Source organism: Phyllopteryx taeniolatus, chromosome 5 (genome assembly GCF_024500385.1).
Source record: "Phyllopteryx taeniolatus isolate TA_2022b chromosome 5, UOR_Ptae_1.2, whole genome shotgun sequence".
NCBI lineage: Eukaryota > Metazoa > Chordata > Actinopteri > Syngnathiformes > Syngnathidae > Phyllopteryx > Phyllopteryx taeniolatus.
Window position 1 is genome coordinate 30,966,204 of NC_084506.1, and position 14,219 is coordinate 30,980,422.

Genomic DNA, 14,219 nt, shown 5'->3' on the forward strand with positions numbered 1-14,219 from the left:
ATATATATATACAGGGTGATTGAAAAGTAACCTCCTATTTTATACTTTATTCATATGCTGTAATATTTTTCACATTTTTTTGGTGTATGTTCCATTATTAAAGTAGCAAGTCTATTCTACCAAACCAACGACTTTGGAAGAACTTGAAGGGCGAATACAAGAAGTTATGTCTTCCATCCCACAAGAGTTCCTTGTGAAATCAGTTAATGCGGTTTCCAGGCGGCTTGAGAAACTGGTGGCCAATGCTAGTGCCCATATCGAATTTTATACAAAACTCCATGCAATACACTTTCTTCTCATCTTCATTTCTTGTAAGAATTATCGTTCAGAAATAAATTACAAGTACTTACTTTTCAATCACCTACAATATATATATATATCCATCCATCCATTTTCTGAACCACTTCTCCTCACTTTGGTCGCGGGCGTGCTGGAGCCTATCCCAGCTGTCATTGGCCAGGAGGCGGGGTACACCCTGAACTGGTTGCCAGCCAATCGCAGGGCACATCGAAACAAACAACCATTCGCACTCACAGTCATGCCTACGGGTAATTTAGAGTCTCCAATTAATGCACGTTTTTGGGATGTGGGAGGAAACCGGAGTGCCCGGAGAAAACCCACGCAGGCACGAGGAGAACATGCAAACTCCACACAGGCGGGGCCGGGGATAGAACCCGGGTCCTCAGAACTGTGAGGCTGACGCTCTAACCAGTCGGTCACCGTATATATATATATATATATATATATATATATATATAGCACTGCTATATAGCACTGCTGTATTAGCTTTCTTCCATTTGTGTTGTTGCGACCATGGCTAATTCCCTACTTATAGAAAGTAAATATTTAGAATTCAAATCCACGATATTCCCTCTCCTGAATAGGATCGCGTCTGTTGAGCTCCCAACTGGCGCCCAAAGGTTCGGCGTGCAGTTCCGATGGTGGCAGCCGTACCATTCAGGGCGGAGTCATGATGTCTGGGCCCTGGATGAAATCAGCATGACCTCTGTGCTATTCAACACCATAAGTCTGGACTTCAGCAACGTGTTGGATGTCACACAGAGTCTTGGTTTTTACCTTGGTCATGTACAGCCCTACTGCCAGCATGATTGGACCCTCAGGTAAACAAATCGTTTTTTTCCTGGAGTCACCTTGTCAGTAAATAAACATGATAATGATGATTATCTGTTTTCCTTTGTTGCCTTCCAGTTTCTCCGGTGAGCCCAGCCCTGGTTCCAGTATTCGTTACGTAGAGACTCAGTCGATGCAGATCGGAGCCTCCTACAGTCTTCAGTTCTCGTTGGTTATGGGCTGTGGTCGCGAGTCGTCCCCTCACATTGACACTCAGGTCCGCTTGGAGTTCTCCACAAATCATGGCCTCACTTGGCACCTGGTCAAAGAGGTAAGAAAGAGGAGGCATGTCTACACTTCTGGCCATGATATTACAGAACATTCCTACTTTTTAGAATAATGACTTACTGATGCTGTACCTGTTGTCGTTCAGTCACCTGACCTGGATAGATGGACTTAGTAAAAGCCTGTAGCGGTATCTTGGAGGAGCAAAGAAATATATAATCTAGTCATGATTATATATATAAGTTTCTCTAATAAAGCCCCCTTAATATTGCTTAAATAATGGCATGCTTAAAATGCAGCACTTCATGTAATCAGAAATGATCGCACAGGGGCTTTGGTGGCTTTTAATCACTCTGCTTTTAGCGAATACATACCTTTACATACCTTTATGTTTAAGTAGGTTATCTTCTCACCATGCAAGCAGAGATTTTTTTGTCTATCACAATTATTTTATAAATACTTGTAGTATAGTTATAGTTATAGTATTCAGTAAGTCTTATAAACCTGAAAAAAAAAATCTCAGCATTTTTTTCTTGTGTGCATTAAAGTGCAGTCATGCACTCAGTATACAGTTACACATTGTGTACGCTCTAGTGTTGAATGTTGGTTGAATTCCAGTGTGATTAGAGACGTTGCATTCAAAACACATAATACTGTACATCCTGATGGTGCGGTCTCTAAAGAATAGCTGTGTGATTACAAGTCCTCTCCTCAACTCTTGCTCTCCTTCACTTAGGCCTGTCTGCCTGGCATGCCAAGCTGCTCTGAGTTCACAGCTCCCAGCGTGTACCACCCATCAGAGTTTGCAAACTGGAGACGCATCACTCTGTCTCTACCTCAAAAGACATGGTAACATAACTCTGTGCAACATTCACACAGTAGTAGTAGTAGTAGTAGTTGGAGTTGCAGTTCTTTATGCCTAATGCAATTTTTGGGTTGTGGTGCCAGGGGTCACCACAGTGAGTCATTCAATTGGAGTAAAAAAAAAAAAAGGATATATTTTTTAAGCGTTATCAACATGACATGGGAGTCTCCTTTGGCCCGATATGTAACTTGTAGTCCATAACTGCTAAATTATTCCATTACTCACACAGTTGACATTGGGAAACCCATTGGCATCATGAGCCTGTCATTTCTCCCGACATATGATGATTGCATGTGCCATCAGCCATGGGTTGCACATACATCAAAACAGCTCACAGATCACTTTGACCTTCATACCAGTCTGACTTCTTTTCGATAACCATGCTCTAATCTCCTGCAGTGTGGTGATCAGTCACAGGCCGGGTCACGGCTGTAATTTGGCAATAAAACAGTTGTGGTCAGAGGCCGAGTCCGAGGTGATTTTGGTGTCGTTTGTCTCGGCTGTACAGCTGCACATGCAAGCACAAGCACAGTATTTATCCCTTGTTATCAACATAGTTCACATACGGTCATGTTCTGCTTTAAGTATCGATTTCATGAAGATATGTGGATGTACTTGAAATGAAAGCTAGTTTCTAAAGCAAATTCAGAATTTCGTGTTCTATAAAGCATGTCTGTGAACCAACTGTGTTCAGGTCCAGTGCAACACGGTTCCGATGGATCCAGAGTTATTACGGAGAGCAGGACGAGTGGGCCCTAGATGACATTTATATCGGCCAGCAATGTCCTAACATGTGCCACGGGCACGGCTGGTGTGACCACGGACACTGCAGGTCAGCCTACAGGGTCACCAAGTTTAGAGAAATTTGTCTTGTTTGTTTTGGTACATGAAAGCTCTTCTTCGGCAGGTGTGACAATGGCTTCTCTGGAACAGACTGCTTGCCCTCCTCCCCACTCTTGTCCAGTGTCCTCTCAGACTTCGAGTCCCAGGATGTACTGCTGGCCACTTGGCAGGAAGTGATAGGCGGAGAGGTGGTCAACCCTGATGTCGGCTGTGGGGTGGTCTCATCCGGTTCGTCGCTGTACTTCAGCAAGGTAGGGAATAGTCTCATCTTATTTTTAATAAACTTGCAAATATTTTATTGGGTTCTCTCCCACATAAAGGAGAATTACTGTATATTAAATGATCTCTTTTGTTACTGCCCACCTATCAAGTGTGAACTCTCACAAGAAAGGTTGTCATCTCTTTTCGGAAAATCTGTCTGGGAGTGGGCCGTGGGTCTAATCGGTCGCATGCGCAACCTACCTCCGCATTCGGCAAAACAGTTCGAAGCACTCTCTCCCGGCTTGGTTGAATGGCGAAGGGGACTGTGACAAATCACCTGTAGGAACTTAAAACATTTACAGTGTCCTTTGCTCAACACAAAATCTCACCACAAAGCTACCAAAGATGACAATAACCAGTGTTTTAAGCTTTTTTGTTTATGTTTACGTGTATAATATCATATTTGTATAAATACATGTATTTAACTTTTGTCTGAAGACACCAGCCTTAAAGAAAACAACATTTTAGTAAATTCGACTTCAAACTATCATTTCAGCAACCTATAAGTCATGCTTGTTAGCACAGCATACTCGGGAAGTCCGCTAACCCGTTTTCTGGGTTTGGTCATACGATGTTCTGCATATCGCGGATTAAAACAATAACCACGCCCACACCGAGTTTCTCAGCCAATGACTGGCTGGCCGAAGATCAAGCCACTATTTGTAACCGTAATAATGTAATTGAATCTCTATGGGCGCTCACTTTTGTGTCTGCGTGTGTGTGTGTGTGTGTGTGTGTGTGTGCGTGTGTGTGTGTGGGGGGGGGGGGGGGGGGGGGGGGTGGGATGGTGAAAATAGCCAGTGTTGGCCTGGTAAGAAGAGCTGCAATGAGCTTTCTTGAAGCTCAGATTAGCTTCTGATAAGCGGCACTGACTTAATTGCTCTGTGAACAAGTGTTGAGAGTGCGGGTGTTTGTCTGTGTTTCTATGCCGCAAATACGCAGAGTGAATTTTCACCTTCACCAGTTAAAATACAGTACTTTCATTGTCTTGAAGCTGAGTGCGTTTGCTTTGGACTCTCCTTCCGCTAGTAGAGGCAAGCAGCCAGTGGAAGAGAGGGGAGCAAGGAATGCGCAGGCAAGTTCCATCCCACTGGTTATCATTCTAACGAAAGCCAGACTCACCATTGGCACAGCAGTACATGGGGGCGGAATGAGGGCTGAGTCACTTGTGTGACAGCCCTAAAATGGCTTTAATTTTGCAGGAATGAAAATGAGGTGTATAACATGTGGTATCATTCTTGATCCTTGGGATATTGTCACAAGAGCATATCACATAAATGTTAATAAGACACTTGGGAACTGAGGAAATTGTGAAAAAATTCTGCTTTAGACCTACAACAACAATAACTAAAACCCCCACTGTTCTGTGGTTCTAAAGACTCCTCCATGTTGACTTTGTGTGTGACATCAGGCTGGCCTGCGGCAGCTGGTGAGTTGGGACCTGGACACCGAATGGGCCGAGTTTGTCCAGTTCTACCTGCGTGTGGGCGGAGACTGGGCAGATTGTAACCAGGCTGATAGCAGGGAGGAGGGAGTATTGCTGCAGTACAGTAATGACGGAGGCATCAGCTGGGGCCTCATTGCCGAGATGTACTTCACCGACTTCACCAAGCCTCGGTGAGATAAACAGTGCTAATGTTGAACACATTTGCTTCTTTCGAATACTGCAAATCATTTCAAACGGTTCTTTATCAGTTTTGTCCACTACGAGCTTCCTTTGGCCTCAAAGACACCCTGCACTAGATTTCGCTGGTGGCAGCCCCTTCACTCTGGAGAAGGCTATGACCAGTGGGCAATAGATGATGTCATCATTTTATCTGAGAGGGAGAAGCACATCATCCCCATGGCCAGCCCTACTCTTCCACAGGTATGACTCAATTTGTATAAAAAGGACTGGCTTCTGTGACTGTCCTTGATACGGATTTAAACATCTCAAGAGATATCGGAACATGGCTGTGCACCTATGCTCTCTATCCAACCTGATGGACCTTAAGAGGTGCAGCAAAGAGGAATGGGCAAAATGGCCAAAGATAGGTGTGCCAAGCTTGTGGCATCTTTTTCAAAAAGACTTGAGGCTGTAATTGCTGCCAACAAAGTATTGTGCAAAGGCTGTGAACACTTAAGTACGTGTGATTTCTTGGTTTCTATTGTCACGATGGGATGTTGCGTGAAGAATTTTAAGGGGAAGAAAATTACTTTTTTTTCCATTTTGGAATAAGACTGTAAAATAACAAAATGTGAACAATTGTCTGTCACTCCTTTCTGGGTGCACTGTAGACATTTTTACATGTTTACAGTAATGGCTAAATCCCATCTGTTAGAACTTCTATGAGAAGCCGGCTTTCGACTACCCGCTGAACCAGATGAGTGTGTGGCTGATGCTGGGTAACGAAGGAATGGAGAGGGACAGCAACAACAGCTTCTGTGCACCGACCGCATCTTCCATGGTGTTTGGGCGCTCGGATGGGGACAGGGTGGCGGTCACCAGGGACCTTGCCCTGCGCCCTGGCTACACCCTCCAGTTTAAGGTTCACTGTACAAACATAGCCACAGTTCCACACCACATTGTACGTGTACAATAATGTTAAATATATATTCACTTGAAATGTTCTTGTTATTTTTTCTACTAGTTAAACATTGGTTGTGAGTCGGAGTTCAGTGCGTCTGCCCCAGTCCTGCTGCAGTACTCCCATGATTCTGGTCGCACTTGGGCCCTGGTGAAGGAGGGCTGTTACCCAGGATCCCCAGGAGCAGGAAACTGTGAAGGCAGTGGCCGGGAGCTTCGGGAACCCACTGTGTACAACACTGGGGACTATGAAGAGTGGACCAGGGTCACTGTGGTCATTCCACGCAATGTTGCGGCCAGGTAGCTATGGCAACAGCCATGTGGTAGGATCTCTAGCAGGGATGGGCAAAGTATGGTGCAAGTAGCAGTTACATGATCAAGAGTCATATAATATTTTTTGCACATTTTTACCCCATATATTTGTATAATAATATTTTTCCTGAAGTTGGTTTATTAAAATGTATTAATTTTAAAAATTCATTTATCTAATAAAATAATTTGTTTATTAATGTTTTGTTGTAAATAACAGTAAGTAAAAGTAGTAGCAATAAAAGCCATTTTATGAAAAACATTCATATTTGTTTTATTCAATAACTTAGTTAATTATAATTACATTAATTATTAAAAAATACAAATTACAAAATTATAATGGATAATAATGTATTATTAGTGTCAAATATTCTACATAATACATACACACATACACATTTTAACTTTTATTTTTTTTACACCATCTACCAATTATCTGGCTCATCTGTTTGAAGAAAAAAATCCAATGTGGCCCTGGAACCCAAATGTTCGGCTACCCCTGATGTATAGACTATAAGTAACTTTTAACATACATTATATTCTTAATCAAGTAATGAATCAGTAAATGGTCGATTTAGACCCCTAATTTGCTCTGAATGATAATCTTCATTTTATTAAGACATGTAAGAACGTTTGGGTCAAATGTCCTCAGATCCCAATGTGATTTTCCATTTCATATCTTTTTGCTAGAATTTATTAATAGCGCTGTTAACAATCTGTATATTTCCAATTTACTATTGCATTCATTTCCCCAGTAAAACCCGGTTCCGCTGGTTCCAGGAGAGCAGCATTTACAGAGATGCCCCAGCTTTTGCACTGGATGGAGTATACATCTCTGAGCCTTGTCCGAATCATTGTGGCGGGCATGGAGATTGCATTTCTGGAGTCTGCTTCTGTGACATGGGATACACAGGTAACATGACTGATAGAGATTGTGAAGAAGTATGTTTGTATCTTTAGGCTGTAAACCTCATTTGTTTTTCCCATAGTGGAACAGGACAGCTGTGTCCCATCTGTAGCTAGTCCAACTGAGCTGACTGAGGGCTTTGAGGGCAAGCTAAGTCCACTTTGGCAAAGCCTAAGTGGAGGCCAAGTAGGAGGTGGTTGTGGCATAATCAGTGGGGGCAAGGCACTTTACTTCAGTAGCCCTGGAAGGAGGGAGGCTCGCACAATGCCCCTCGACACCACCAACACTCGGTGGGTGCATTCCACTCTTGTTACTTCAGCTTTTTTGAGTCAAGTCATTATGTTCAAAACCAGGTTTTAAAATCTTTTTCTCATGAATGGACAGGTTGTTGCAATTCTACATTCGAATAGGCAGTAAAAGTTTGGGACCCACTTGCACCAGGCCCCGCTCACGCAATGAAGGTAACACTGGTATAATTCCAGTACTCTGCTGTATATTCATTAGTGACCCGTCTAGGTCATGAGGATTATTTTTCTGTGATGTAATTTTATTGATATATATTTGTCTTCAGGTGTACTTGTACAGTTTTCCACCAATAATGGTGTCCAGTGGCAGTTTCTGCGAGAGCTCGACTTTAGCTCCTTCCTGGAGCCTCAAGTGGTGACCATCGAATTGCCACCACATGCCAAATCCCCTTACACAGTATTTCGGTGGTGGCAGCCCCAGCAAGGTTGGTGCAATGGGTGCAGTAATTCAGTAATGTAAATTAAAACTACTCTCTTTCTTCTTTGATGTTATTGTGTTGTTGTTTTTTTGGGTCATGTTTTCAGGGAAACACTCAGCCCAGTGGGGTCTGGATGATGTCCTAATTGGTATGAACGACAGCTCCAGAACTGGTTTCCATGACAAGTTTGACGGCACCACGCCTCTGAGGCACAACTGGTTCCGCATTCAGGGCGGGGAGGTGACTGTGGACTGTTTGTCCCTGGACATGGCACTGACCTTCAACTCTGAAGCCATCGATAGTGAGTCACACAAACAAACACACCCAACTAACACACAAGCATGTGGACGACATTCTATTTACATTTTCTATTTATATAGCACAGCGAGAGAATAACAGTGAAATTGCTTCAGCGCAGCATAACTCACGACAGGCTGGAACTGAATCACCCATTTACTGTGGCGCCATGAATGGCGCATTATACATGAGGGCAAACTTGATTGAGCATACTGCCTGATTTTTAGGAGCACCAAGCTGTGAGCGCATTTACTTTCTGTCAATAATGCTTTCAAATGGGCTTAATCTTTGGGAGTGCACAGCGTGAAACACAAAGGCCAGCTTTGATGAAAATTCTCATACTGTGCTTGAAAATAAATGCATTTGATTATAGTTTATTTGTGAATGCTCTGGTTTTATATTCCTTTTTAACCTGAATATAAAGATGCTCCTAAATATTTGTGCACTGTCTGGCGAAAATTCTTTGGACATTACACTTCCAAAATGCAGAAACTGATGTTACCATGTGCTGCAGAGAAGCCAAGGTATGCAGAGAGCTGGGACTTCGAGGTGTCGGGCTCATCCTTCCTCCAGTTTGAGTTGAGTATGGGATGCAGCAAATCCACTTCCTTTTCCCACGGTGTGCGGCTGGAGTACTCCACAGACTGTGGACGTCGCTGGTCCCTCATCACCCCGGAGTGTGTTCCCCCAGCTATCGGTTGTGCTGCTTATACTCAGAGCTCCGTCTATACGTCCACCCAGTACAAACACTGGAGAAGGATCACCGTGTACCTGCCAAGTGCTGCCAAGTAGGCACTATACCCAACCCCAACTTATGAGTCTATTCACATACAGCTATATTTGTTAATGTTATCATTTTTGCTCTTGGCACCTCAGTTCTCCAAGAACTCGATTCCGTTGGATCCAGACCCATTTCACTCCAGGGGCTGAGGGCTGGGCTCTGGATAATGTGTTACTAGCCCCCGGGTGCCCATGGATGTGCTCTGGTCATGGTCTGTGTGACAATGGACGCTGTGTGTAAGTCGGACATGAATGTTGAATTAGATAGTTTGTTTCATGTCTGTAAATACATGTTCATCGGTTCTCATCCTGTCCAAGGTGTGACAAAGGTTATGAGGGTGCTCACTGTGTACCCTCGGCCCCTCTCCCATCTCTACTGAGGGAAGACTTCAATGAGCACCTGCAGCAGGAGACCTGGCCTGAGGTTTATGGAGCTGAGAGGGGAACTCTGAGTGGAGAGCCTCTTAAATCTGGAACTGCCCTCATCTTTAAAGGGGTGCCTGTCTTAAAAGTTTTGATTCTCTGAATTTTGCAGTTTTTACAGTTGAAAGGCTTTTGTCACCTAAAAGAAAATCTTCCTCTTTGCAGGATGGTCTGCGTATGATTGTGTCAAGGGATCTGGATTGTACAAACACTCTCTACATTCAATTCTCCTTTAAGTTCGTCACAAAAGGTACACTATGGTTGTTTCGTCTTGTTTGTTTAATGTTAATTAGTAATGGGCATTTGAATGTGATTTTCTAGGTGTACCTGAGCGCTCCCACTCAGTGCTGCTGCAGTACTCGGTGAATGGGGGAATCAGCTGGATATTGCTGGATGAGTTTTACTTCCCAGCTTCCACAGACACTCTGTTCCTCCACCTGCCGCTACCCGCCAGCGCTCAGACCAATGCCACGCGTTTCAGACTTTGGCAGCCTTACAACAGTGGTGAGAAGACACATTAGCACTCCTAAAACTCCTTGGAAAACAGAACTGATCTTCATCATGGTCATCAAATCCCATCAAATTTGAACATTTTCAAATGCTATGAAGTCATAGCAAGTTACATCCAGCTGTGATCCAGATGTGGCAGCCATTAAAGGTTCACATGGAAATTCATTCCACATTTTTAAATGTTACATCATATCTCGTGGGGTCAAGTTTTAACTTTGGTGCCCGCCTTAAATTTATTAACCTTTGGAAAACACATCAAAAGTGTACTGACACAAACAGTAATATGTTTTCTGGTTTTTGTTTGTTTGTTTGTTTATGTTTTTTGCTTGAAGCACTTAATCAACATCATGCCTGATGAAGATGATCAAACATTCGAACATTTTCCAGCCATCCATTTTCTGCACAGCTTATCCTCACTAGGGTTCACAAAATTCCAGGTTGATTACGCTATTTATTTTTGTCTATTACAAAATCACACAATTATATGATTCTTTTTCACACAATAAATGTAAGGAAATGGGCCATGCTGTAACTGGCAAAAAAACAAACATATATCACTACTTTTCTTCAAAATGCAATCTTAACATTACAGAATGCATGGCTTCATACTGTAACAGCAAAGAGATTGAAAGATGATTTTTAATGGCATTTAATGTGTCCAGGAGGATTTGGAACGACTAAAACTAAACTAAAGAATACGAATGCTAATCTGTGATACATCCAGGGGAAAAAAATATAATTTCCTTTTTCGTTTTTAGTAATAAAAACTCAGTAATCCAAAAAATACAACTGCCATTCAAAGGGTTAAAATCCTATAAAACAAAAATCTTGCACAAGTATGAAATTGAAAGTGATTTATGAAGAAAAAAAAACACAGAACAATATTGATGTATGATGATTTAACAGCCGTGTTTTGTGCATCTATTTTTTTTTCATTATTATTATTATTTATTTATTTTTTTTAACCTTCATTTATTCAGATAAGGCAAATGAGAAACTACTCTCATTCAGAATACCGACCTGGTTGCAGAGAGCAGAGTATAACAAAGCCAGATAAAAAAATATGCAAGACTCAAAGACACAAAATTAAAAAAATATTCACTTAAAAGAACATATCCTTCTAAATGTAATGCCATGCGCTATAATACAGTCCAAAACAACAGTTAAATACAAACGTTAAAAAAATACAGAGAACATTTTCAAAAATGCCTGAGGAAGGCATGAGGGTAATTTGTCTGTGTAGATTCTCAGGCAGAGAGGGTTAATTTGTTTAATGTTTACTAATAAATGTCTTCTTGTGTCCATCAGGTAAGAAGGAGGAGGTGTGGGTGATAGACGATCTCATCATCGATGGTAGTTCCTTACACAACCCCCTAGTGATTGTAGACAGTTTTGAAGAAGGCCCAAACGAGTCCAACTGGCTGTTCTATCCAGGAGGCAACACCGGCCTCTACTGCCCCTACCAGAAGACCGGCTTGTAAGAAAAGAAAGTTTTCAACTTTGAATGTTTCCAAAAACGAAGTCTCGTTTTGCATATTCAGTTTTTCAATGTAATTAGGAAACCCCAGGGTTATATGATCTACAAAAAGGCTGTTTTTAACCTTGACTAATATTTTTGTTTGTGTGTCTGTGTTTCAGAGAGGAGGATGAGTCAGCTATGGTGTTTGTCTCCAGCGAGCTGGGGGAGCACTCCATCACCACCAGGGACATTGACGTGAATGAGAACACAATCATCCAGTTTGAGGTAAACAAACAGTCTTGATGACTTCTTTCCCAAAGCAACAATCTGCACACTCATTGAAGACATAAATCACGACGGGCAGTCGTCGCTGATGTCTTGTTTTCTCGACAGATAAATGTCGGCTGCACGGCCGAAAGCTCCTCGGCCCACCCGGTGCGTCTTGAGTTCTCGCGGGACTTCGGTGCCACGTGGCACCTGCTGGTACCACTGTGTGCTGGAGGGCCACAGCCATCTTCCCTTTGCTCCACCGAGCTCCACCCGGCCAGTGTCTATTTCACAGGCACCACACAGGGCTGGAGGAGAAAGGTCATACACTTTGGCAAGTTGCGTCTCTGCGGGTGAGCACCAATGCATCCTCTGAAGCGCTTTGTCTCTTTCTCTAACACTCTCTTTCTGTATATCTGTATCTCTTTATCGTCTATTTGTCATTGACTTTGTCCCGACAGGTCTGTGAGGTTCCGTTGGTATCAAGGCTTCTTTTCAACTGGATCTGCTCCTCCAACATGGGCTCTAGACAATGTCTATATTGGCCCTCAGTGTCAGGACATGTGCAGTGGTCATGGAGCCTGCGTTGGGGGCACCCATTGTATGTGTGACCCTGGCTACTCGGGAAGTGACTGCTCTGTGCCTGACATTCCCAACCCGGACTTCCTCAAAGAGGACTTTGAAGGTACAGCACACTACGATAACAAGATGCCTGTTACACTGAATAGCCACAGTATCTAAGGAGTTGTGTTGTAATTATTTAACAAACTATTGTTTGTGTTTAGGCGGTGCAGTGGATGTTGACCTTTTTAGACAGCTGAGTGGTGGTAAACCATCGAGAAAATGTGGCATCATGTCCAGTGGAAACCATCTATTCTTCAGTGAGGATGGCCTGCGCATGTTGGTCACCAATGAATTGGACTTGTCTAATGCCAGGTATCGTTAGTTTTACACAATAAATGTTCTTACAATATCACCAATTTGTTACATGGAAATTGATGTGTTAAAATAGGAAGTACTGTAATCATGACTGTCAATGGTGCCAGGTTTGTTCAGTTTTTCCTGCGTCTTGGCTGCGGTAAGGCAGCCCCGGACCCTCGCTCCCAGCCAGTTCTGCTGCAGTACTCTCTGAATGGAGGTCTCACATGGGGTCTCCTGCAGGAATTTCTATTCAGCAACAACAGTAACCAGGCTCGCCTGGTGGCCCTCGAGATCCCACTGCGCGCTCACACTTCTTCCACTCGCCTGCGCTGGTGGCAGCCTTCCGAAAACGGACAGTTTTACAGTCCATGGGTGATTGACCAGGTACTGTGATGCAGGGGGCCTTGGGGGAAACCATGACTTTGCCTCAGTTAACCTACTAGGTAAGAGCAATTTTACATTTGAACTTTCTTCAAACTCCAGGTAGTGGTTGGTGGTAGTGCCAGTGGCTGGGGACCTCTGGAAGATGATTTCTCATCGATCGATGGACGCTCTTGGCTCCTCCACCCAGGAGGAACAAGAATGCCAGTTTGTGGCTCAGAAGGACCCGCTTTTGCTTTCATAGAAAAGTCCAATACCCGCTACGCTGTCACCACTGATATCAGTTTGGGTCAAGATGCTTTCATTCAGTTTGACTTTTCTGCATCCTGCTCTGTAACCAACTCCTGCTACTGTAAGTAACAAGACGTGACGATAAGAATAGTCTTCGGATGAAAAAGTGCGACTCAGCAGTATAAATGTTGCTTCTTCTCTAATCACTTTATAGCTGTGGAGCTGGAGTACTCACTGGATTTAGGTCTGACGTGGCAACCTGTTGTTAGAGATTGTTTACCAACGAGCCCCGATTGTTCCTCCTACACCTTGCAGAGGCTGCTCATTTCTGACACCTACAACAAGTGGGGCCGGGTGACCCTACATATCCCATCATACGCAAGGTCAGCGCTCTTAACTGTTTATTTTTAGTCTAAACCCCCACTATTAGCAGTGGATAGGGACTGAGTCCAAGGCTTAACTTAGCTCCTTGCCAACATACCAAGATCTCCGTCTCTCATATTACTTCAATAATACTTCCTTGACACTAATTACAATTTTCCTAATAGCCAGGGCTTTTGAACCATCTTGTGGAATCTTAGGGTGTTACAGAAATATGCGAATAGCAGTAAACAAACGTGAATAGGTGGATTTGTGAATAAGAAAAGTGCGACTAGGCAAGGGTTAACTGAATTCATTGTCATTGTACATATATAAGTGAACACTGATAAGAAATTGCGCCTATATTTTCATGCATGGCTGTTCACTTTTTGTTGTTGTTGTTTTTTTTTAATGGATGACTTATTTTTGTAGGTCTCCAGCCACAAGGTTCCGCTGGTTCCAGCAGGCTCCATTTGACAAGCAGCAGACCTGGGCTCTGGATAACCTCTATATTGGAGATGGCTGTCCAGATATGTGTTCTGGACACGGACGGTGCCAACAGAGCACCTGCGTGTAAGTAACATGCAGTACACCAAAGTTTCTTAAGTCTGGATTTAAACTGCATGGTTCAAGTGTCCCTGACTAATATTCGTCTCTGTTGTGTGTGAAAATGAAAGGAAATGTTTTTGGTCCTTTTGCAGGGTCTTTAAGATGTTTTACAACCATAACCATATTATTCCGATGAACGGCATGTTGTGT

At 43.1% G+C, this 14,219-nt stretch overlaps 1 protein-coding gene across 2 annotated transcripts in view; it reads left to right on the plus strand.

The window, feature by feature from the left end:
* reln (reelin) overlaps nt 1-14,219 on the plus strand; it is a 99,477-nt gene that overhangs the window by 68,660 nt on the left and 16,598 nt on the right. For both annotated transcript variants that reach the window (XM_061774850.1, XM_061774851.1), the window contains exons 20-47: nt 885-1,121; nt 1,210-1,402; nt 2,093-2,205; nt 2,916-3,053; nt 3,129-3,315; nt 4,737-4,942; nt 5,021-5,192; nt 5,647-5,853; nt 5,956-6,191; nt 6,956-7,113; nt 7,190-7,397; nt 7,492-7,568; nt 7,679-7,837; nt 7,938-8,132; nt 8,643-8,916; nt 9,005-9,145; nt 9,227-9,404; nt 9,497-9,581; nt 9,653-9,835; nt 11,150-11,318; nt 11,480-11,585; nt 11,694-11,920; nt 12,029-12,252; nt 12,353-12,503; nt 12,614-12,872; nt 12,972-13,221; nt 13,315-13,483; nt 13,893-14,033. In XM_061774850.1, the coding sequence (XP_061630834.1) occupies nt 885-1,121; nt 1,210-1,402; nt 2,093-2,205; nt 2,916-3,053; nt 3,129-3,315; nt 4,737-4,942; nt 5,021-5,192; nt 5,647-5,853; nt 5,956-6,191; nt 6,956-7,113; nt 7,190-7,397; nt 7,492-7,568; nt 7,679-7,837; nt 7,938-8,132; nt 8,643-8,916; nt 9,005-9,145; nt 9,227-9,404; nt 9,497-9,581; nt 9,653-9,835; nt 11,150-11,318; nt 11,480-11,585; nt 11,694-11,920; nt 12,029-12,252; nt 12,353-12,503; nt 12,614-12,872; nt 12,972-13,221; nt 13,315-13,483; nt 13,893-14,033 (5,043 nt within the window). The remainder of the gene's footprint in view (nt 1-884; nt 1,122-1,209; nt 1,403-2,092; nt 2,206-2,915; nt 3,054-3,128; nt 3,316-4,736; nt 4,943-5,020; nt 5,193-5,646; nt 5,854-5,955; nt 6,192-6,955; nt 7,114-7,189; nt 7,398-7,491; nt 7,569-7,678; nt 7,838-7,937; nt 8,133-8,642; nt 8,917-9,004; nt 9,146-9,226; nt 9,405-9,496; nt 9,582-9,652; nt 9,836-11,149; nt 11,319-11,479; nt 11,586-11,693; nt 11,921-12,028; nt 12,253-12,352; nt 12,504-12,613; nt 12,873-12,971; nt 13,222-13,314; nt 13,484-13,892; nt 14,034-14,219) is intronic.